General features: G+C 39.3%; 1 protein-coding gene across 1 annotated transcript in view; it reads right to left on the bottom strand.

The window, feature by feature from the left end:
• LOC122276982 (receptor-like protein EIX1) overlaps nucleotides 1-9,032 on the bottom strand; it is a 34,695-nt gene extending 25,663 nt beyond the window's left edge. The window contains exons 1-3 of the mRNA XM_043086863.1: nucleotides 8,693-9,032; nucleotides 7,399-8,427; nucleotides 7,043-7,275 (exon numbers count right to left, since the gene is read on the bottom strand). Coding sequence (XP_042942797.1) covers nucleotides 7,043-7,275; nucleotides 7,399-8,427; nucleotides 8,693-9,032 — 1,602 coding nt within the window. The remainder of the gene's footprint in view (nucleotides 1-7,042; nucleotides 7,276-7,398; nucleotides 8,428-8,692) is intronic.
• Nucleotides 9,033-24,460: the final 15,428 nt, after the last annotated feature.

Below are 24,460 nucleotides of genomic sequence, written 5' to 3'. Positions count from 1 at the left end.
TTTGATGTTGTTTGTTTGTAGGCCTTTAATGCACTCAAGGAGAAACTAATTTCAGCACCAATTGTGATTGTTCCTGATTGGAGTCAGCCTTTTGAAGTTATGTGCGATGCAAGTGACTTTGCAATTGGAGCAGTGTTGGGGCAAAGGCGAGATAAGCTGTTTAGAGCCATCTATTATGCAAGCCGGACATTGAATGAAGCTCAGTTGAATTATACGACAACTGAGAAGGAGATGCTTGCTGTGGTGTTTGCTTGTGATAAATTTTGGTTTTACCTCATTGGTACAAAGGTGATAGTGTTCACTGATCACGCAGCACTTCGCTATTTGTTTGGCAAGAAGGATGCTAAGCCTAGGCTAATTCGTTGGATCCTACTTCTTCAAGAATTTGATTTGGAGATTCGAGACAAGAAAGGAAGTGAAAATTTAGTAGCTGACCATCTCTCTCGGTTAGAGCAAGAGGAAGAAAGACCAGATTCAGTGGTCCAAGAGGCATTCCCTGATGAGCAGTTGTTTGCATGTGAGATCAAGCTTCCGTGGTATGTTGATATTGTTAACTACCTAGCTTGTAAAGTTTTACCACCTGATCTTACTTACCATCAACGTAAGAAGTTTTTGCATGATGTGAATTATTATCTTTGGGATGAGCCTTTGTTGTTCAAAAGATGCCCTAATCAAATCATTAGAAGATGTGTGCCAGAAGAAGAGATGCGAGACATCCTCCATCATTGCCATTCATCATCATATGGAGGACACTTTGGAGCCACCCGTACAGCAGCTAAGGTACTTCAAAGTGGATTCTTTTGGCCTTCTATTTTTCGTGATAGTTACACTTTGGTGAAAACTTGTGACCGGTGCCAACGTATGGGAAATATTTCAAGGCGTCATGAGTTACCATTGAAAGGTATCTTAGGAGTTGAGTTGTTTGATCTTTGGGGAATAGATTTTATGGGGCCTTTTCCTCATTCTTTTGGTTTTGCTTATATCTTATTAGCAGTTGAGTATGTGTTAAAATGGGTGAAAGCAATTGCTACAACAACAAATGATGCAAAGGTAGTGCTTAAATTTCTGCACAAGAATATATTCACAAGATTTGGCACTCCACGAGCTATTATTAGTGATGAAGGAACTCACTTTTGCAACAAGTTGTTTGATAATCTTCTTTCTAAATATGGTGTAAAGCACAAGATAGCACTTGCTTACCATCCTCAAACTAATGGCCAAGCTGAAATTTCAAATAGAAAAATCAAGAACATCCTTGAAAAGACGGTCAAAACCAATAGAAAGGATTGGGCGAAGAAGCTTGATGATGCTTTGTGGGCATACCGTACAGCTTTAAAACACCTATCGGGATGTCTCCATACCGATTAGTGTTTGGAAAGGCATGTCATCTTCCTGTGGAGTTAGAGCATAGAGCTTATTGGGCTGTAAAAAAGTTTAACTTTGATTTGAAGGCAGCAGGTGAAAAGCAACTTCTTCAATTGAATGAGACGGAAGAGTTCTGGAATGATGCAATTGAAAATGCAAAGATCTATAAAGAAAGGACGAAGAAGTGGCATGACAAACAGATTCTTAGGCGAGAGTTTGCACCAGGACAACAAGTTTTACTCTTCAATTCACGACTCAAACTCTTCCCAGGAAAGTTAAAATCAAGATGGACAGGTCCTTATACAATTCATGAAATTTTCTCTTTTGGAGCAGTAGATTTGAAGGACAAGACAGAGAATATTTTCAGAGTTAATGGTCAGAGATTGAAGCACTACTATGGAGAACAAATGGAGAGGAACTATGCATTTATTCCTCTTGGAGATCCTAATTGATGATGATTGAAAAGTCTGGCTGTAGACTTTAAAACAAGTGCTTATGGGAGGCAACCCATAGATCTATCTTTCATTCTTTCATTTATTTTATTATCTTTATTTATTTAGTTTTAATAATTTGGTTTTTGATGTAGATTTATTTAGCATGAATAAAGAGCTGAAAAAATTTTAAACTACGGAAGATTCATCATGAAACCAGGAAAGTTCCTTTTATTTCTTCAATCCTTTTTACTTTTGCATTACAATGAAGACATTGTTTAGTTTAAGTTTGGGGGTGTAAACTCCTATAGTCATTTGATCCTCTTGTTTTCTAAGTCTTGGGTTGTTGATGGGTTGTTTGATTCTCTTACCAAGCATGCATTGGAGTAAGATTTAATTCTCTATGACTCTGAAATTTGTGATTGAAGATGGTTTTGAGAAAAACTTTCAAAAATTTCTTTTATGTCAAGTGGAGTTTTGTGGGTACTTTGGTTTAAATATTTGACCTTGAACATAATTGAGCACATAATCATTTTTCTCTTATTCCATTTTGCTTATGAAGAGAAGAAGTTGAATTAATTGAAAGAGGGAAGTTCAATTTTGCTTTGCTCTAGAATCCGTTGATGGGTCCTTGAGGCGAAATCCTAGTTGAGACCAAATATTAGAGAAATGATCTAGGCATTTCTTTGGCATAACCAAAAAGCTTTCCCAGCCGTCCTAAATATCATGCCATCATTACATGGTGTGTTTCCATAGTCAACTCCCTTGAGCCTTCATAAGCCTTTATTTATTCTTTGAACTACATAAACCATGCCCGCTCTAAGCCTGAAAAACAATGAATCTACCTTTGATAGTTTGAGAAAATACTTTGGTGGAGAGTACATTTAAAAGAGAAAAATTGTTTCATGATGAACCGAATTATGTTTGCTCTGTTTGATCAAAGAAGAAGAAGAAGAAGAAAGGAAGTGACTGAAAAAAAAGAAAAAAAGAAAGAAAAGAAAAAGAAGTCGTTAAGCGGAGTATGTATCACCTCAGATTTTGTTAAAGGAATTGTTGGTATTGCTTCAGTGATTACAGCAACAATAATGCCACAAGTATGAGCATATTGCCAAGAAAGAGCTATGATTTGAATCATGTGGGTATCTCTTTTAGTGTTCTTTTCACTAAGTATTTTCCCAGTTTGCTTTGATTTTCCATATCCAGTTCTTTCTTAACCCTCACCTTGTGGCCTATCATTACAACCTTATTAAAGACCTTTTGATCTCTGATTTTGGTGTTGACTATATTAGTGGAGAGGATTTCTGAAAATTGGACTTATGGGGTTAAGTTTTAAGAGAATTCTTCTGATTTTGGTTGTTCTACTTTTATCTGAGTTTGCAGGTGGTTTGAGGTTAAATTGACTATATCACACACACACTCAAGGTCTTAGCTTTAGGTTGAAGTAAACGCCTAACTCTTACTTGACAAATTGCAAAATTTTTTATTGATTTTCTTGCTATCTTTGATGTTAAAAGAGTAAGATACTAGTGATGAAATCTAAATTCATAAAAGCTTGGTGAGTGATAATATTTCTCTTTGGGGTCGAGTTAATATTGCCTAAATTATCATTTGTTTTTCTTTTTGTTTGAGGACAAACAAAGTTGTAAGTTTGGGGGTATTTGATGACTTGCAAAATTTCGTATTGCAGATTTTACAAGATCGCTCGAGTGGAGGCTTTTGGCCGCTCGAGCGAATTCAGGCAGATTCAAACGCTCGACTGCCGCTCGACAGTGAGCTCGAGCGGGTTGCGGGAAAACAAAGATCGCTCGAGCGGAGACATTGGCCGCTCGAGTGAAATCAGGCAGAGTCGAACGCTCGATGTGCGCTCGACACCCCGCTCGAGCGAACATCGTATTTTGACAGATCGAGGGTTTTCCGCCGTCACACCATATAAAAGTGATTTTTCACTTTATGGCTGGACCTTTTGACCGGAGAACACTTTTTGGGACAGAAAAACACAGCTAGAAGGATTCAAATCATCTGTTTTGGAGAGGGAATTCCATATATTGCATATACGTTGGAATCATACACGAGCACAGACAAGAGAAAAGCATTGAAACTTTTCTTTGAGTATTTGAAGACGAGTTGCGGCTGCAAGGAGTATTTTTTAGCGTTTATTTTCTTTCAATATTCTTAGAACAATTATGGTGAACTCGTTTATGTTGAATTCCATTTCTAGCATGAGCTAAATTTTATTTATTCTAGGAAAACGATGTAACCTAGTTCCGAACTATGCTTGATTGTCTATGCTAATTTAAGGCAATTCTCTCTTTGTTTATTTGATTTATTCTGATTTTATTGTTTCTAATTAACTGGCCATTGATTAGATGATATTTAATCTTGTGATTTGCTATCGAAAGAGGGAATCATAGGGTAGATCCTGAATATTTCAGCATAGGTAAGTATAGAGATCGAAAGACTTGTATGAACCTATATAGTATTTAAATCATTGGTCTTATTGCTTTCTTGCTTTATTAATTTGCATATTCTTGTGTGAATTGATGAATAAGAATAATTTTCAATTGACTATCGAAAGAGGTTGTTGGATGAATTAGAGATTTGCTAATAAACAAAAAGAATTAAATTAAATTAGTTGGATGAGTAAAGCATAGTGAAGAATTAGGTGAAATCGATTTCCTAGAAGTTTTCTTTCCCATTAATTTGATCTTCGAACGTCAGTTTTATTTCCTTTACGTATTTCTCTTTGAGTCGATTTTAGTTTAAATTGCAACTACAAAAATCTTAGTGATTCCTCTAGATAAAATCAAGATTAGTATAATTTTGGTATTTGGGAAAAGTAAGGTACCAATCCCTGAGGACGATACTCTTCTTATCACTTTATTATAAAACTACGATACTGTGCACTTGCAGTTTTGCACCGGTCAAGAGGCTGCCAAGTGTTACTTGTATTTTCTCCCTTGCAAACTCTATCTCTCTTCCCTCAGCTTGGGCTTCTACCAAACTCTCTTCTTCTTCTTCTTCTTCTTCTTTTTCCATTTCTTCCCACAGAGCCTTCCTCTCTCTAGCAGTGTTTATGTTTCATTATTATTCTTTTTTTTTCTTGTTGCATTAATAGTAGTAATTATATTAATATTTTAATTTAATGGTATTTGAAAATTTTCTTAATTGAGATAATATGTATAGTTATGCCATATATTGACTAATCATATTTTATTTATGGTTAAGTTCTTGGCTTTCTTTTTTTTTTTTTTTTTTTTTTTTATTTGGGCAGGAGAGGTGGTGGTAATGACACATTATGATTATTTTTTTCTTCGTATCATTTAAATAAGTTTTTTTTTTTAATTCTTTTTAATATTTCTTTAACTGTCAATAAATTTATAATAGTCTTGCATCTTTGAGCTATATATTATTACCGGCGTTACAATATAAACACTGACACACTTACCGACGTATAATTGATCAATTTTTTTGCCTTTTTTTAAACGCTGCCAAAGCTATATATTATTACTGGCATAACAATATGTAAGCCGGCAAACTATTAATTTACTGGTGTAGATTTAGTTCAATTATCAGAGTTTTATTAAATGCCGCCAAAGCTATATATTATTATCGGCATAACAAATAAACGCTAGCAAACTACAAATTTACCGGCGTATAATTGATAAATTATCGACGTTTTTTTAAATGCCGCCAAAGCTATATATTATTACCGGCGTAGTATATAAACGTAGGCATACTACTAATTTACCAGAGTATAATTGATCAATTGTTGGTATTTTTTTAAATGCCGCCAAAACTATATATTATTACTGACATAACAATATAAGCTCCGGCAAACTCAATAATTTACCGGCATAAAAAATAATTAAGAGTCGGTAATAATATATTTTTAGCAACGCATAGACAAATGCCGATAATATAACCGCTGGCAATTCCTAGTTTTTTTGTAGTCGAGCACCTCCACTTCTAGTGTTGGCCTTGAAATTTGCTCCTCTACTTCTATGGGTACACCTCTCAGATTGGCTTGTCATAGTTATCTCCAAAATTAAACTTTGAACTATTCTTTTGGTGTGGAGATAGCTTAGGGTTGTATATATTGGTGAGTAATAAAGGGATCTAAGAACTAATTTTAGAAAGAGATTATGTGAGCTAATATCAAGGGTGATTAATTAATTAGGAGAAGGTTCAATTTATTACCAAGTATGTTATGATGTGCATTGCATAATTTGACTAAGACCAATAGTCTTCACTTTTTATTTCTTCTTTAGTACTCTTGGATTGGACTGCATGCTGAGAGATCATGATGACAACCTTAGCTAGCAAGGTGGTATAAATTTGGTGGCGGGATAAATTAGAGAAATTTATTCTATCTGCCAAGTTGGCCGGATAAAGTTGAATTGTTTATTATATTTTATGTGAAAATTTGATAAAGTTGTAATGATAAGATGAAAAACTTTCCGAATCCAAACGAGGCCTAAATTTAAAATTACATCCATTGAAAAATACATAGAAATAATTAGTCTAAGATACAATAATTATCTTTTGATCGATACAAGGTATTGAACAAAAAAAAAAAAGTAGAACTAATCCACTAAAAAAATTAAAAACAAAATGATCTTGATGTACTATATATAGTATCATGACTAGCATATTCAAATGATGTAGTTGTCTCCTGCTAGCTGTATCACTGGTAAATAAACAAATATTAGTTTTGAATGGTAAAACATGAACATTATTTAAAATTAAATTAAACAACAAATTAAAATTAGTTCCTCATAAGCATAAACATAGCTTGTTAGAAAACCTACCAATTTTGAACAAAAGGGACAAATAAAAATATACTATGTACCTGATCATGAACTGACTTACTAAGGCCAAATTCAACATAAGAATATGTAAAAACTAATATTTCCTATATAATCTAAGGTTGAAGAGATTTTTTACAGATAATTCAAGGGATGCAAGTTGAAGACTTCAAGTATAAAGCCATGCTAACAATTATATATTCATACTATAATATACTGTTATAGCATATATATATATATATATTCCTCCTCTATGTGGTGAAGGATTTCACTAATTTATAAATAATATGAATATTAAAAATAGGGAGAAGACTTTTACCTTATAATTTAACTTTACAAAGCGAGCATTCATAAAGCTGCTGCCACGTGTAGCATCATTCGAGCATTGGAAGTGAGACGTTTCATTATATACCGTATGTTTAGCACTGATATGAAGCACACCCCCCAAAATCCTCCAATGAATCCAAGAGTTGCAGCAACATAAAATCCTTTAGTTATAAATCTGTCATCATCATTTTCCTGAACATTCTGATTCTTGTCGCCATGAGTGTTAATGTAACTTGGATGAAGATCGTCTAAACACTTGTTTGGAAGTGGAGAGCCACATAGTTTAGGATTTTCCAAAAATGCAAAAGCATCAAAGCTTTGTATTTGAGTTCCGGTTGGGATTTTGCCTGATAATTTGTTGGCGAACAAGTCCAACTAACTGAGAAAACTTAAGTTGGAAATGCTCATTGGGATTTCACCATAAAGTTGGTTTCTAGACAAATCAAGAAACTGCAAATTTCTCAACAAACCGATCTTCGGAGTGATTAATCCAGATAAATTGTTTCTCGATAAATTCAAGGCGATTAATTCTGTAAGGTTAGTAATTCCTTCTGGAATCTCTCCATGTAATTTGTTATTTGAAAGATCAATCACCTTCACAAGTCCCAAGGAATGTTTGAACTCAAACTCCCTTCCTTTCCATACCAAGGATGTATGGTCTATATAAGAATATCTTCGATTAGATGCATAAATGGCACTTGAGATTGTATCCATTGTACGAGACATTGCGGTCAGATTGGAGATACATTCTGGAATAGTTCCCTTGATCTTGTTTGAAGAAATGTCCAAGATTTGAATGTATGATAGATGACATAGGCTTAAAGGAAAACTTCCATAAAGCTGATTAGATCGTAGGTTAAGAATAACCAACTTTGGCAAACTATCACCAATCCATGGAGGTATTGTTCCGGACAAGTTATTTGCTCTCAAGTCAATGGTTATTAACTTGCTACATTTTTTAAGGGACGCCGGAATCTTTCCCACAAGTCCATTGTTGCTTAAATGCAAAAGTTGAACCGAGACTAGGGAGCCCATTGAGTCTGGTATTTTTCCATAAAAATTGTTGTTGGCCAAATTAAGAACAACCAAGTCTCGAATGTACGTCCAACAATCTAGAAGCTCTCCAGACGGTGTATTGTTTGAGATGTTTAAAGACTCCAATAACGTTGGAGTATTGAGTTCACATAGGAAGGAAAGGGACCCAGAAAACCTATTATTTGATAGGTCTAGTGATGACACATTCGATGGAAAATGTGGTATTGAACCGTCAAAAAGGTTGGCGCTTAAATCTATCTTAGCAAACTCATCAAGTCTGGATGATGAAAGGTCTGGCAAGTTCCCATGCAACTGATTGTTATACATTGCTAAATAATTTAACCTCAGAGGAAAGTCCCAAAACCAAGCTGGGATAATGTCAGAAATTCCAGCATCAGAAATATCAAGCACTGTATAATTCTTTTGACTTTGAAGCCACTTAATTTGGGAAAGCTGATCCCAGTCTGCAAGAGCCCAAATAAATAACATCCAATTGGAATGGTGGAACCCAGTTGTAGCCGAATCTCAAAATCAAAGAATTTAACCCCAAAGATAACGTCTTCAGCTTGTTGAGATTTGAAAAATGGGCTTCATAGACCACCCCAGTGAGGTAATTGTTAGCAACATCCAAGATCTTGAGATTGGATAAGTTTCCAATACTCTCAGGCAACGGCCCCGTGAATCTATTGTTCCCTACATAAAATTCTCACAAGGAGCCCACCAAACAACCTAATGCATTACTGATAAATTCGTAAAGGTTTCCACTAAGATCGTTAGATGAAAGATATAATGAATCTAAGGAGCATAAATTCCAAAAAGATCTTGGAATGCCACCAACAAGCATATTTCCAGCAAGATCTAGTGTTCGAAGTGAATTTAGGCCACCAAAAGCATCTGGAATGGAGCATTCATGTAACCCGTTAATATAAGTAAGGTGAAGATCAACAAGGCTTGTAGTGGAGTTGAACAACCAATGAAATGTTGAGCAGGTAAAAGAATTCTCAGAAAGGTCCAGAAATAGAAGTTGTGATGAGAAACTAGCATTGATGGAAAGCAACTGAGAAGTCATTAATGTGGAGAGACTACAATCGCTTAGACTCAAGTGTGTCAAAGAAGGGAGCATCATAACCTTGTTGGGCCAATTGACTACCTGGCTGAGATTGACCCAACTCATATCCAAATGTGTTAAAGATAAAAGATGAATTAACCAATCAAGATTATGTACCTCCATCAGATCATAATTTTCAGAAAGATCTAGAAATAGAAGTTGTGATGAGGTACTAGCATTGAAGGAAAGGAACTGAAGAGTCGTTAATGTGGAGAGACCGCAACCCCTTAGACTCAAGTGTATCAAAGAAGGGAGCATCATAACCTTGTTGGGCCAATTGACTACCTGGCTGAGCTTGACCCGACTCATGTCTAAGTGTGTTAAGGATGAAAGATGAATTAACCAATCAAGATTATGTACCTCCGTCAGATCATAAGTCCAGCTAAGATCAAGAGAAATCAATCTCGAGAGATTTCCAAATTGTTGTGGAATGGCTCTGGCTAAATTGGTGTATGAAAGATTGAGATATTGTAATCTAGTGAGTGAGCCAATAAAATTTGGGAAGGGTTTCCCAGAAAAGTTATTGCAACTTAAGTCCAAGTAAGTCAAATGTTGCAATCCAAGTAATGAAGAGCTTATCTCACCTTCTAGATATTTTGTTGCAGGTTCAGGATACCGCCAATAATCTGATTGGAGATCAAGCATAACAACATGACCTGTTTTATTGTTGCATTTAATTCCTTCCCAATTGCAACAATTTTCAACACTGGACCAAGACGATAGCCAATGATAATGATCAACAAGGTGTTGTTTGAATTGGAGCAGTGTTTGCCGTTCTTCCTCCATGCATCTGACTTTAGAATCACGCAAATCAAAACTAAATCCAAGTTTTGTTACATTACATGATAAGAGTAGTCCAAGTAGAAGCAGAAATTGGAGATAACAAGCTCTCATTGTTGTACTCTCTATTTGGAACACTGATAAAGAGATATTGTATCTTAATGCAAGTATACTCTTGGTTTTGATATCACAATGAGAAGTAATCGATTTATATTTATACTAGTTTTGTGTACGGAGGGATAGATAGATTTTTGCCAGGAACATAAATAAAGTAGTTTGAAACCGTGTGGGACCATGAACTCCTAGCTAGGACCTACATGATACCTAACAAACCACTACAAGTTTTTATTCGTTTGAAAAAAAGGACAGAATTGTTTTTATTTTTATATATTTATTTTTTATACAAATGTGACGCCCCCAAAATCCCCACGCCCGAACACGGGGAAATTGAGACGTCCGGATGGTGACACCCCGGGTCACCATCCCATCGACGGGTGCCGAGTGTGTGCAAGGCAGCAATTGTGTACAGAGAGACACGCAGCGGATAAGAAAGTCATAACTAAGTACCAGAATTTTTATTAACGTAATACAAGCTGTTTAAAACATACATAGATAAAATATTACGAAACACAAATGCAGTTTTAAACAAATAAAAAGATAACATCAGCAACCCGGCGGAGCCGCATCCTCGGGCTCAGCCTCTTCCTCCTCCTCCTCAACTCCTGCACCAAAAGCTACGGAACCACAAATGGTTCCGCAGGTAAGTAAAACCCCAAACACTACCAGATAAAAACACATATAACTCAAACAAGATGCATGAAACATGCCCAATGCACAAAGCCCAAAATCACCAGTTTTCCACACACGCCAAAAACCCATATGACCCAAAAACATATCCTTTCCAAAAAAAACATGCCAAAAGTCACATTTGGCCCAATATCTCGCCGGAAGTCCATCCGGCCCAATATCTCACCAGAAGTCCATCTGGCCCACGCCAAAAGTCACATTTGGCCTCATAAACCATTATCCAATTTTAACCGTATGCACCATGACCTCCCCTAGGAGTCATCCGCACACCCTGGCTCCAGTGTCACACCGCAGAGTACCACCACGCATGTGACACCTAACAAGCGATGCCCAGTTCCGCGCCCCGCGCGTGCGTAGCCAAGCATCCTCTAGCCCTCGCCAGCGAAGGGCCACGGAGTCGGTGAGTAGGGCGATGCCCGGTTCCATGCCCGGCACGTTCGTAGCCAAGCATCCCCTAGTCCCGCTCCCGTCATCTCTCTCGATAACTCAGGGGACATCACTCAGTTTATTCCGCTCCCGAGTGACCAGAGGAGCTCCACCGAGATAATAACCCATCCCGGCTTGGGCTCGTGATACACACGCACCCGTAAAACCAGTCACACCAATACACAGGCTTTTCACATAACACCACAACACACGTGCATGCACCATGTAATGCCACAACAATGCATATTAAAATAAACCAACAATCATAAATCAATAAAACAAGTAACTCCGTCCTCCATCCATCCGACCCCCGAAACTCCTCGGACTCAGTCCGGAATCAACAACCAACAACAGTAAATAATTGAATGAGCAATATATATTAAAATCTGAAAATAGGGTTTGGAAAATACTTACAGCGCTATACGGCAATTTTAGAAAACAAGCGGCGTTGCAAGTGGCGGAAAAACAGCAACGTCACAGTGAAAATTCACTGTGGCCGTGGGTCCGAAAAACCCACTTTTGAACGGGGACAAACTAGGACACGGGATTGATAGGGAATGGTCTAGAGGTGGTTGTGAAGCTATAAGAAGTGACGGACGGCCGTGGGTGGCGGCGGAATGGCCGGAAATGGCCGAAAATGGCAAATCGGAAAACAAGCTCGTGGGAGCTGCTCCGGTGGTCGATGGAGGCCGGAAATGGGTGGGTTAGGACGGCAAGGGACCGGTGATGAAGTGGTGAAGAAATGGTGGCCGGAGGTGGAGCGACGGCGGCGGATCGGAGTGAAAACCGTGGGTGCTTGTTGGGCTTTTTCCGGCCAAATGGCCGGCCGGTTGGGGGTGGGTTTTGGAGGGAAGGTAGACCGGAAGGAGAGGAAGAGAATGGGACCGGTGGGAGGCCGAACGGTGGCCGGACGGCGGCGGGTAGGGGCTGGGGAAGGTTGACGCCGGCGTGAGGGAGAGAGAGAGAAGAGAGAGAGTGCACGGGGGGGGGTCCGAGTCGGGGGAGAGAGGAGAGACAAAAGAAAGAGAAAAAAAAAAGAAGGAAAAAGAAAAGAAGGGAAAAAGAAAAAAGGAAAAAGAGAAAAAGAAAAAAAAGATGTGAAAAGAAATGAGGTCCAGTCCTCATTCCGGGAAAAGAAACAAACCGCCAAAAAGATTAAAACCACAAAAACAACTAAAAGAAATAAAACACAACCTCAAATAAATTAAAATAAATTAAAAACCGACTTTAAAACCGCAGTTAAAATAAAATAAAATATCTGATATATTAATTAAAATAAAAACAATTATTTCAGCGAAAATACACTTAAAAGCGGGTCATCACATCCTCCCCTCCTTAAAAACAATTTCGTCCTCGAAATTGCAAATCAACTACCAACTTAAAGCAAGCCACATAAACGCTCACAAACTAACAGAGATCAAGATTAAAATGCATACCTTCATCATTCGAACAGATACGGGTACTGCTCCCTCATGTCCGCTGCTCGCTCCCAAGAGAAGTCTTGAGCTAACGGATCTCCCCAAGCCACTTTAACCAACGGTATCGTTTTGGACCTCAATTGTTGCTCCTTCCAATCCAAAATCTGCGACGGAACAATCTCGTAAGTGAGATCCGGTTGCAACTGAATACTCGTTGGGTCGACGAAGCGTGGCTCTTGCTGTCCAAAGCTCTTCTTCAGGGATGATACGTGGAAGACATCATGAACATCCCCAAAATAATCCGGCAAAGCAACTCTATAGGCAACGGACCCTACTCTCTCCAGAATCTGAAAAGGGCCGACGTACCTCGGATCTAGTTTCCTTTTCTTACCAAAACGCTTAACACCTCTCATGGGAGAGACTTTAAGATAAACCCAATCACCAACTTCAAATGACAATTCTCTCCTCCTGGTATCAGCGTAGCTTTTCTGGCGACTCTGAGCTGCCGCCATTATATCTCTAATGATCCGGACTTGGCTTTGCATTTCTTGAATTATTTCGGGTCCAATAATTCTACTCTCCCCAACTTCATCCCAACACAAGGGCGACCTACACTTTCTTCCATAAAGAGCTTCATAGGGAGCCATCTGAATAGTCGCATGGTAGCTGTTATTGTAGGCAAACTCAATGAGCGGCAAATGATTTTCCCAACTCCCTTGGAATTCCAGGGCACATGCTCGCAACATGTCTTCCAGGGTCTGTATGGTGCGCTCTGACTGGCCGTCTGTCTGCGGGTGATAAGCAGTGCTGAACTTCAACTTAGTACCCAAAGCTGCCTGCAGACTCTTCCAGAACTGCGATGTGAACCTCGGGTCCCGATCCGACACTATACTCTTTGGTATGCCGTGTAGCCTCACTATCTCCTTAACATACAAACGGGTCAACTTACCCAAAGAGTCGGTGTTGTTAACAGGCAGAAAATGAGCACTCTTCGTTAACCGGTCCACGATCACCCAAACAGAGTTCTTCCCACTAGGTGTTCTCGGCAAACCCACTACGAAATCCATCGTGATGTCATCCCACTTCCACTCAGGAATAGGGAGGGGTTGGAGCATACCTGCAGGTCTCTGATGCTCGGCCTTTACCTGACGACACGTGTGGCATTTCTCCACATATAAGGCAACGTCCTTCTTCATTCCATCCCACCAGTAAATTTTCTTCAAGTCTCGATACATCTTTGTACTGCCGGGATGAACTGAATACGGGGCCGCATGAGCTTCCGCCATGATCCGTTCCTTGAAATCTGAGTCCTTTGGGATCACTCTGCGATCTCGGAACCGAAGTATTCCATCACTATCCATGCTATAGTGCAACGGCCCTCGAGATTTTCGGACTCTTTTCCTGATGTTCAGCAGCTTCTGATCCTTTCTTTGGAGAGCTTTCAATTCTTCAAAATCTATTACCCGAATGTCCAGAACCGAAGACAAAATCTCTACTTGCTGCGAACTCTCTATAAGGAGCCTTCTCATCCCATAAAGTAACGAATCCATTTCTGACGGTTCGGCTTCATCCTCCAAATGAGACTTCCGGCTCAAAGCATCAGCAACTATGTTAGCCTTCCCCGGGTGGTACTTGATCTCACACTGATAGTCACTGATTAGCTCTAGCCAACGCCTCTGCCTCATATTCAAATTTTTCTGGGAAAACAAATGCTTCAAGCTCTTATGATCAGTAAATACCTCACAAGCTTCCCCATACAAGAAATGCCGCCAGATCTTGAGTGCAAAAACAATCGCAGCCAACTCTAGATCATGCGTCGGATAATTCTTCTCATGGTCCTTAAGCTGACGAGATGCATAGGCTACAACCCGTCCTTCCTGCATAAGGACACAACCCAAACCGAACTTAGACGCATCACTGAAGACTACAAACGGCTTATGCGGTTCTGGGAGTGCTAACACTGGTGCCGTCGTCAACCTGTTCTTCAATTCCTGGAAGCTTCTCTCACATTTCTCTGACCAAACAAATTCTGTATTCTTCCGAGTCAAAGCTGTGAGAGCTCCGGATAACCGAGCAAAACCCTCTACAAACCTTCGGTAGTAACCGGCGAGCCCCAAGAAACTCCTGATCTCGCGTACTGTAGTTGGGCGTGGCCATGACAAAATGGCTTCTACCTTACTGGGATCAACTACCACCCCACCCTGGGAAATTACATGCCCAAGAAATTTAACTTCTTCCAACCAGAACTCACACTTGCTGAGCTTGGCGTACAACTGGTGCTCTCTCAATTTCTCAAGTACCAGACTAAGATGATACACATGCTCTTCAATATCTCAGGAATAAATCAGTATATCATCAATAAATACTACCACGAAGGAATCCAGATAAGGTTGGAACACCCGATTCATCAAATCCATGAAAGCGGCAGGAGCATTAGCTAGCCTAAACGGCATCACCTTAAATTCATAGTGTCCATACCTCGACCTGAAGGCAGTTTTCGGCACATCCTGCTCTCTGATTCTCAGCTGGTAGTATCCCGACCTCAGATCAATTTTAGAGAACACCGCTGCCCCCTGAAGTTGGTCAAATAAATCATCTATCCGCGGGAGAGGATATTTATTTTTGATGGTCACCTTGTTCAACTCCCTATAGTCAATGCACATACGAAGGGTTCCATCTTTCTTTTTAACAAATAAAACTGGAGCACCCCATGGCGACGTACTAGGCTGAATAAACCCCTTCTCTACTAATTCTTGCAACTGAGTCTTCAACTCTTTCAATTCAGCCGGTGCCATGCGGTAAGGAGCCTTATGCACAGGAGCCGCTCCAGGTTCCAAGTCTATAACAAACTCCATCTCTCGCACGGGGGGTAGTCCGGGCAAGTCATCCACAAACACATCGGGGAACTCCTCCACAACTGGAATGTCTGCCAAGGACTTCTTCTCAGACGGCGTGGACACCATCTGGACCAAGAATGCATCCGCTCCCCATGCAATCTCTCTTCTTGCCTGTATCGCCGATATAATCATCGGCTTTTCTTTTAATCTACTCCCCGCAAATTCCAGACAATCACCATCCGGAAGCTGAAAGCTAATTGTCCGACTTCTGCAATTAATAGTCGCAGAATATCGGTATAGCCAATCCATCCCGAGGATGATATCGAAACCCAACAGCTTGAATACCACCAGATCAGCGTCCAAAAACCTTCCCTCAAAATTTAACGGGCATCCCAAAGCAACCTTGGAACACCACACCATCTCGCCGTCGGGTAGCGCCACTACCATAGCCTTCGGCAACGGTTCCGTGACCAAGTTACACACCCGAGCAAATGTGGAAGACACAAACGATCGTGAAGCACCAGAATCAAACAAAGTACAAGCATAAAACTCATACAACCGGACTCTTCCTGAACCAAACACACAACCCATGAAATCCAAAAAAAACAACGAAGAAACCAAATACACCAAAAATAAATCCAACTTAAAAGATTAAATTAATCCATACCTGTGATTACTCCAGCATCATGGGTCGCTGGTGCCTCATCGTCCACCTCTCCGGGCGTGACAGCATAAACCCGGGCTTGCACTGCTTGTCTCGGGTTGGTTCTTCCACCGTGTCTACCTCCACGGCTTCCTTGAGCTCTAACGGGGCAATCCCGAGCAATATGCCCCACTTGGCCGCACCGATAACACTGGGGTCCGCTACTCGTCCGACACTCGCCCTCATGAGCTCTATTACAAACTCCACAAACAGGCATACGTCCTCCCATGCGAACACTGGAGGATGCTTGAGATTGGGTTCCAGTTCGCTGAACAAACTTCTGAGGCGAACCCGAGCTGCTTCCTTCACCAGAAAAACTTCGCCTCTTTTGCCCTGAAGGGGAGCCCAAACTCAGATTATTTTCCCTCTCTATAAGGGTGGCCACATCCACTAACTCCTGAAAAGTGGATATCCGATGGCTGACCACCAAACGGCGTATATCAGGGCGTAGTCCCTCCTGAAAACGCTCAGCTCGCAGCTCCTCTGTGGCAACAAGATGAGGAGCAAACCGCTCAAGTTCTATGAACCTCCGGGCGTATTGTTCCACTGTTGCGCCCCCTTGGACCAGATTAGAGAATTCTCTTGCCTTTTGCTTCCTTACCGATGCGGGAAAGAAGCGGTCATTGAATTCTTTCTTGAAACGCTGCCAGGTCACCGCAGCGAAAGATCCCAATTCAGATTCCAGCATCACCCTCCTGGTATCCCACCAATCAGAAGCGATACCCTGCAAAAGATAGCTGGCGTAGAGTACTTGCTGAGCTTCAGTGCATCCACACACCTCAAAGGTTTTCTCCAGATCCTTGATCCATTTTCCAGCCTGAAGAGGATCCTCATTTCCAGTAAAGTGTGGGGTCCGATGCGCTAGGAAGCGCTCATAGGTGCATCCGGCTTGCACCATGCTACTGGACCCTCCTGGATACATCCAAGGTCCTCCCTGATATGGCCAGGGACCTCCTGGTTGTGGCCAATACACTCCCTGTGGCGGACAAGGCTCTCCTGACGGTGGATAGGGCCCTCCTGATGGTGGCCAAGGACCCCCTTGTGGTGGCCAAGGTCCTTGTGGTGGCCAAGGCCCTGCCTGTTGTGGCCTAATATTCTGTTGCATGAACTCCGTCATCTGCCGAATTGCTTCGGCTATGGAGTCCTCCCTGGATGTATTGTCTTGCGGTTCCTGAGTATTTTTCCTTGGTCTACCTGGTCTCCCCATATTCCTGTCCCAATACCACTCTTGACCCTCCTTTAAGAAAACAAATAAAACCATCATAAAACCCAAAACAAAACAGCACCACGCAACAAGAAACAAAAGAAACCCGCATGCCAAAACATAACTAAATAAAACAAGCAAACAAACATAAACAAATAAAACAAATAAAACAACTATACTTAACATAATTTTAAAACACAACTTTAAAAACATTCTGGTACTACCTACGGGACTTGTGGTTTTACCCAGAGCCAAACCGCTCTGATACCACCTGTGACGCCCCCAAAATCCCCACGCCCGAACACGGGGAAATTGAGACGTCCGGATGGTGACACCCCGGGTCACCATCCCATCGACGGGTGCCGAGTGTGTGCAAGGCAGCAATTGTGTACAGAGAGACACGCAGCGGATAAGAAAGTCATAACTAAGTACCAGAATTTTTATTAACGTAATACAAGCTGTTTAAAACATACATAGATAAAATATTACGAAACACAAATGCAGTTTTAAACAAATAAAAAGATAACATCAGCAACCCGGCGGAGCCGCATCCTCGGGCTCAGCCTCTTCCTCCTCCTCCTCAACTCCTGCACCAAAAGCTACGGAACCACAAATGGTTCCGCAGGTAAGTAAAACCCCAAACACTACCAGATAAAAACACATATAACTCAAACAAGATGCATGAAACATGCCCAATGCACAAAGCCCAAAATCACCAGTTTTCCACACACGCCAAAAACCCATATGACCCAAAAACATATCCTTTCCAAAAAAAACATGCCAAAAGTCACATTTGGCCCAATATCTCGCCGGAAGTCCATCCGGCCCAATATCTCACCAGAAGTCCATCTGGCCCACGCCAAAAGTCACATTTGGCCTCATAAACCATTATCCAATTTTAACCGTATGCACCATGACCTCCCCTAGGAGTCATCCGCACACCCTGGCTCCAGTGTCACACCGCAGAGTACCACCACGCATGTGACACCTAACAAGCGATGCCCAGTTCCGCGCCCCGCGCGTGCGTAGCCAAGCATCCTCTAGCCCTCGCCAGCGAAGGGCCACGGAGTCGGTGAGTAGGGCGATGCCCGGTTCCATGCCCGGCACGTTCGTAGCCAAGCATCCCCTAGTCCCGCTCCCGTCATCTCTCTCGATAACTCAGGGGACATCACTCAGTTTATTCCGCTCCCGAGTGACCAGAGGAGCTCCACCGAGATAATAACCCATCCCGGCTTGGGCTCGTGATACACACGCACCCGTAAAACCAGTCACACCAATACACAGGCTTTTCACATAACACCACAACACACGTGCATGCACCATGTAATGCCACAACAATGCATATTAAAATAAACCAACAATCATAAATCAATAAAACAAGTAACTCCGTCTTCCATCCATCCGACCCCCGAAACTCCTCGGACTCAGTCCGGAATCAACAACCAACAACAGTAAATAATTGAATGAGCAATATATATTAAAATCTGAAAATAGGGTTTGGAAAATACTTACAGCGCTATACGGCAATTTTAGAAAACAAGCGGCGTTGCAAGTGGCGGAAAAACAGCAACGTCACAGTGAAAATTCACTGTGGCCGTGGGTCCGAAAAACCCACTTTTGAACGGGGACAAACTAGGACACGGGATTGATAGGGAATGGTCTAGAGGTGGTTGTGAAGCTATAGGAAGTGACGGACGGTCGTGGGTGGCGGCGGAATGGCCGGAAATGGCCGAAAATGGCAAATCGGAAAACAAGCTCGTGGGAGCTGCTCCGGTGGTCGATGGAGGCCGGAAATGGGTGGGTTAGGACGGCAAGGGACCGGTGATGAAGTGGTGAAGAAATGGTGGCCAGAGGTGGAGCGACGGCGGCGGATCGGAGTGAAAACCGTGGGTGCTTGTTGGGCTTTTTCCGGCCAAATGGCCGGCCGGTTGGGGGTGGGTTTTGGAGGGAAGGTAGACCGGAAGGAGAGGAAGAGAATGGGACCGGTGGGAGGCCGAACGGTGGCCGGACGGCGGCGGTAGGGGCTGGGGAAGGTTGACGCCGGCGTGAGGGAGAGAGAGAGAAGAGAGAGAGTGCACGGGGGGGGTCCGAGTCGGGGGAGAGAGGAGAGAGAAAAGAAAGAGAAAAAAAAAAAGAAGGAAAAAGAAAAGAAGGGAAAAAGAAAAAAGGAAAAAGAGAAAAAGAAAAAAAAGATGTGAAAAGAAATGAGGTCCAGTCCTCATTCCGGGAAAAGAAACAAACCGCCAAAAAGATTAAAACTACAAAAACAACTAAAAGAAATAAAACACAACCTCAAATAAATTAAAATAAATTAAAAACCGACTTTAAAACCGCAGTTAAAATAAAATAAAATATCTGATATATTAATTAAAATAAAAACAATTATTTCAGCGAAAATACACTTAAAAGCGGGTCATCACAACAAATGTTGTAGCTATCATTGCGTGTTCTGTGTCTTATACCACTACAACTCTTTAGCAGTCGTCAATATTGATTTTCGATCAGAGTCCAATTTCACGCAAAGCTCACTCGAATTTAATTGGATTGATCAAGTCAATTTGCGTGTAACTTAAAGGTCTACGATTTGAAATATCCAAACGCTACTGCAACTCGTTTTCGTGCGTGCTTTGATTTTTAAAGAATATTATCTTTTAAAGTTATAAATATTTTATTTAATTTTTAATTTGAGAAATAATAATATTTTATTAAAAGCTGTGTAAAAGTCATAAAATAATTATGTACTTATTATTTTGAATTTCCTAATTAACCTTGTAATAAACGATTGGGCATACAGTTTTAAGTAATTTTTCATGGAATTTGACGAGGGGTTCTTAAATTTTTGAGCTCCATTGCGTCGTCACAGTGGTCTCCAAAAATTGTTAATCATGATCATGTCTATTATGTTTTGTAGTTTTTTATTTTATTTTAATCAATCGAGATAAAAGCTAATTAAATATTATTAAAAATAAAACAATTTTTAATTATAAATTTTAACTTTATCATCTAATTATTACTTAATCTTTATATTTTTTTCAAACTTCTAAATGGAATATAAAAAGCAATACAATTATTTTATTAAAATAAAATTCGTAAAATTACATTTAAACAAAATTTTAACTTTATAATATTATATTTAAATTTTTTTCTATCATTTTCAAAAATTGAATAAAACATCTCTATTCAAAATATTTTACTGCTATTTAAAACTTATTTTACAATTATTTACCGATATTTTAAAATATATTAAATTTAGACATGCATGCACTTACTCGAATGCCAATCAATAGAAATGAAAGAAAACCAATAACAACTTTTATTTGGTCAATCGAGTAAGATTGCGTTTAAAATTAACCGAATTAATTGAGAATTTCAATGGATGCCCTCAGAAAACAAGTATAAAAGAAACCACATCTTAATTTATGGATAGATCTTAAAAAAATGAATGCAACAAAAATTGTAAAAAGGAATGCTTTTGAATTTGTTTAATAAAATGCTAGTCTCATTCCCATGCAGCAATATGTAAAAATTGCTTGTAATTAGTGGTCGCTGATGAGGATCATAAAGGGACATAAAGTTAATTAAGGGATCAGATTTTTGATCTTGAGTACTGTCCTTTAATTCCACACAAAATCTACTCGAATTTAACTAGATTCACCAAGTCAATTTGCATGTAACATAAGGTACTCATTTATTTGAAATAAATTGTAGGGGAAACTTTTGAATTTTTTTTTTTTTTTTAAAAGAGAGAGTGATCACATGTTCAGGAGTGATCTCCACCCAAGTTTATTAATGAATCCTTACTTATGGCTAAGAAATACCATATACACAATTTATCAACGCTAGGGACTTACAAATAAACCGGCCCTCTTCAAATTTTGTGTTTTCGGATGTAATTTTATTTGAATATATATATTTTTTACTTATGTTTTATTTATTTGTTAATCTTATTGGATGGTAGACTCATAATTCTCACCAACCCCACTGATCTGTAAATTATATTCTTTTGGCAGTCGAGATCATCAAAAGATAAAATCCACTGAAAAATTAAGGAGTCACATATCGGTTTGGCAATTTGCATACTCCAAAGTTGACTCCAAATTTAATTGGATTGACCGAGTCAATTTGGTGTTTAACACAAGGCCAAGTACTTTATGAAAACATTTACCTTTAAGGAAATTATGTGGGAAACTTTCTCAAATGACAGTCACCAGATATATAGAAGGAGAAAAGAACATTGATTGGACCAATTGGGTAAATTTGCGTCTAGCAGAAGGCTAGCCATTTGAAAATTTTCAGCAAAAATAAAGGAATTATGACAAGAATTGTTGTTTTTATATAAATATATATATATATTAGGTCAAAGTAACTTGCAAAGTACGTTTGTTTAATTGGATCAAACAATTATTTTATAAAATAGTTTTCTCAACCAATAGTAATTGTCATACTAATGTTTCATTAGTTTTCAGTGATAAACCAGTTCCTTCAAACCCAGTTGCATTAAAAAAAATCACCAAAAGCATGCTAGGATAGTAAAAACAAACTTTCTTATTGATGAGATTAAAAAGAAGGTTTAGTATGTTCGCTGCATGTTGACACCATGAACATACAGCTCTAAATTATCATGCATAAAAAAACACCCAGAAGTCAAAAGGAATATATTCAGTCAAAAGGGAAAAATGTGGCACATCCAGAAAATTTACCCCACACAGAAGTTAGTTCAGTAGTATCATCGAAATACTGATTTATTGATGTAGTAATATAATTTCTATATATTTTTCTTTATAAATAATTTGCTCTTTTTAAGAAGACGTACAATCCAATCTAAGTACACTGGGTGCATACAAGAGAAAGCAACTCATTGGAGAGAGGGAAAAGGGTAAACAAAAAGCCAAAGATACTCTAAGCCAAATTTCTATTTGATGTTTGGAATGTAATAAAATTGTTTAGCACTGCATAAATGATGTTACTGTATCAGTTTTGATTTCAAAGTTCAATATCTTGAGACCGCTTGAGTACTGAAGGAAAGTCAAATGCTCCCAGCTTCCTTTGAAACTGGCATAAGTAGTTAAACTGTAAGATGTATAGAATGCTAATTAGACATTCTTCTTCATCATGTCAAATTGAGTAGCCTGAACCAAGTCCAACCACCCATAGTCAAAGAAATATGGAAAATAAATTATAAATAAAATATGTGAAGATATTTTGGAAAAGCCAATTTGGAAGTAACTGTAGTGTCGTCATAGCATAGTGCTGCAAGCATGTCATTGGAAAGTGAGGTGAAGACTCAAGACTCAATCCTTATACTTTGGAAAAGGGTAAAAGCTACCAACTTTCTATGTTCATGTGTAGTTGAAATCGTGGTATTCCAGAAACATGAATTTGTATCTTCATAATTAATAAACAAATGGTAACTAAAGGAGAATCTAGAAATAAGTTCTACCCAATTTAACATCAACATAGAATCAAGTTAAATTAGATTTTCTATCATGCTTATGCTCTTATAAATAGTCAGCATGTCTTTGACAAAAAAATTAACTGCCATCAAATAACAACAGGCTATCCAAATTTGACATATAGCTTAGCACCGTTTCACCACTCTCAACGAGATATATGTATTAGAATGCATTTCTAAGGTCAAATAAGCCTAACAAGGTGCCATAAAAAGTTCTGTTAATAGAAACAACGAGCAATAAAGAATTTACCTGGCACATGAGGGAACCTGCGAGGCAACAACATAATGCCTTTCTGAATTTTCTAATCAACTGGATTTAGACTAATTGCTTCCAGTTCTAGCAAGAGCTCATCCTTTTTTGGAGTGGGAACTAGAACTTCAACATGCTACAGCACAAATGAAAATTATCATACTAATCTTTACAAGCAATTACAGATGTACTGATATAGTATCAATGTCATTATAGATCTACAAAGCAAGCAGCAAATGCAAGTAAAATATTCACAGATATTCAAACCATCCAGTCCTCCACCACAGCCAGAGTACTAAACCGCATGCATAAACCCAAATGCATGAAACAGAGGTCCAGTAGAAACTGCGAGAATCCAAACCCAAAACACGATATTCAACCACAAATAGTTTTACCATTTAATTCTTCTGCAACAGGAAGGTCTGGTTTGGGAGAATTGGGGGAAACTTACGGATTGTGTGTTCGTTTACAAATACCATAGTTTTCAGTATTTAAAATACCAAAATAGCCATGTTCAATTCTGGCAATAAAAAAAAATATATGCCATTGATGCTCCTTGAATTATTTTTCAGGAAAAACAAAAGATGGCATTGCATCCTGAAATAGATACAAGCTCCATTTCCAATTCTACATCAAAGACATATTGAACATTGATCAACATATTAACCCACAATTAGGTTAAAGCAGGGGTACATTCAAACACCAAAAAAATGACTCCTCTTAGAAATTCACTACATAATATGGACACTCAGATTTCATCGTTCTTTTTTATCAAAAGATGTTTGTTCCCTTCTACCAATGTATTGACCATCCCAGTTGTGAATAAGAGAAAACAATCCTAGCGCCTTAATAACCGGAAAAAATAAAAAATTTGACGGGCCAACAGGGTTTGGAACGAAAAAAATAACAAAGGAGTAGGTGGGTCTTCAATCCAAATTTCAGACTACATGCTATGATCTGCTCGGCCAACTTCGTTGTACTTTTTAAATCTAAATACAAAATTCAAAGGCAATAAAAGAAAAATGAAACAAAATAAATACGAGAACAACCTTCAAACCAGCAGGTCCTCCACCATAGCCAGAGTACTACTGAACCACATGCATAAACCCAAATGTATGAAACAGAGGTCTAGCAGAAACTGTGAAAATCCAAACCCAAAATGCAATCAAATTCAAAGCACAAGATGCCAAAAAATGCCAAAACGAAATCCAGTCAGCAAAGTTTCTGTCGAGCTAGCTGCCGTCAATCGTGGAGAGGTGGTTTTTGTTGAACCTTAGGAATACATTTGGAAGCCTCACACACTCTCTCTCTCTCTCTCTCTCTCTCTCTCTCTCTCTCTCTCTCTCTCTCTCTTTGGGCTTTAGTTTTTGTTGGAGAAAGGAGGCATCTAAGGTGCGGTTGAGGAGATTGGCAGATGAAGACGAAGAGAAGAGATCAAAAGAATTAAAGAAGAGAGAAGACGAAGAGACAGAGAAAAAAATAAATGCAGTATTTAACGAAGTTTAATTCAAA

The sequence above is a fragment of the Carya illinoinensis genome, chromosome 9, assembly GCF_018687715.1.
Source record: "Carya illinoinensis cultivar Pawnee chromosome 9, C.illinoinensisPawnee_v1, whole genome shotgun sequence".
Classification (NCBI taxonomy): Eukaryota; Viridiplantae; Streptophyta; class Magnoliopsida; order Fagales; family Juglandaceae; genus Carya; species Carya illinoinensis.
The sequence above is the reverse complement of the archived record's forward strand: the minus strand, read 5'-3'. Positions and strand labels throughout refer to the sequence as shown.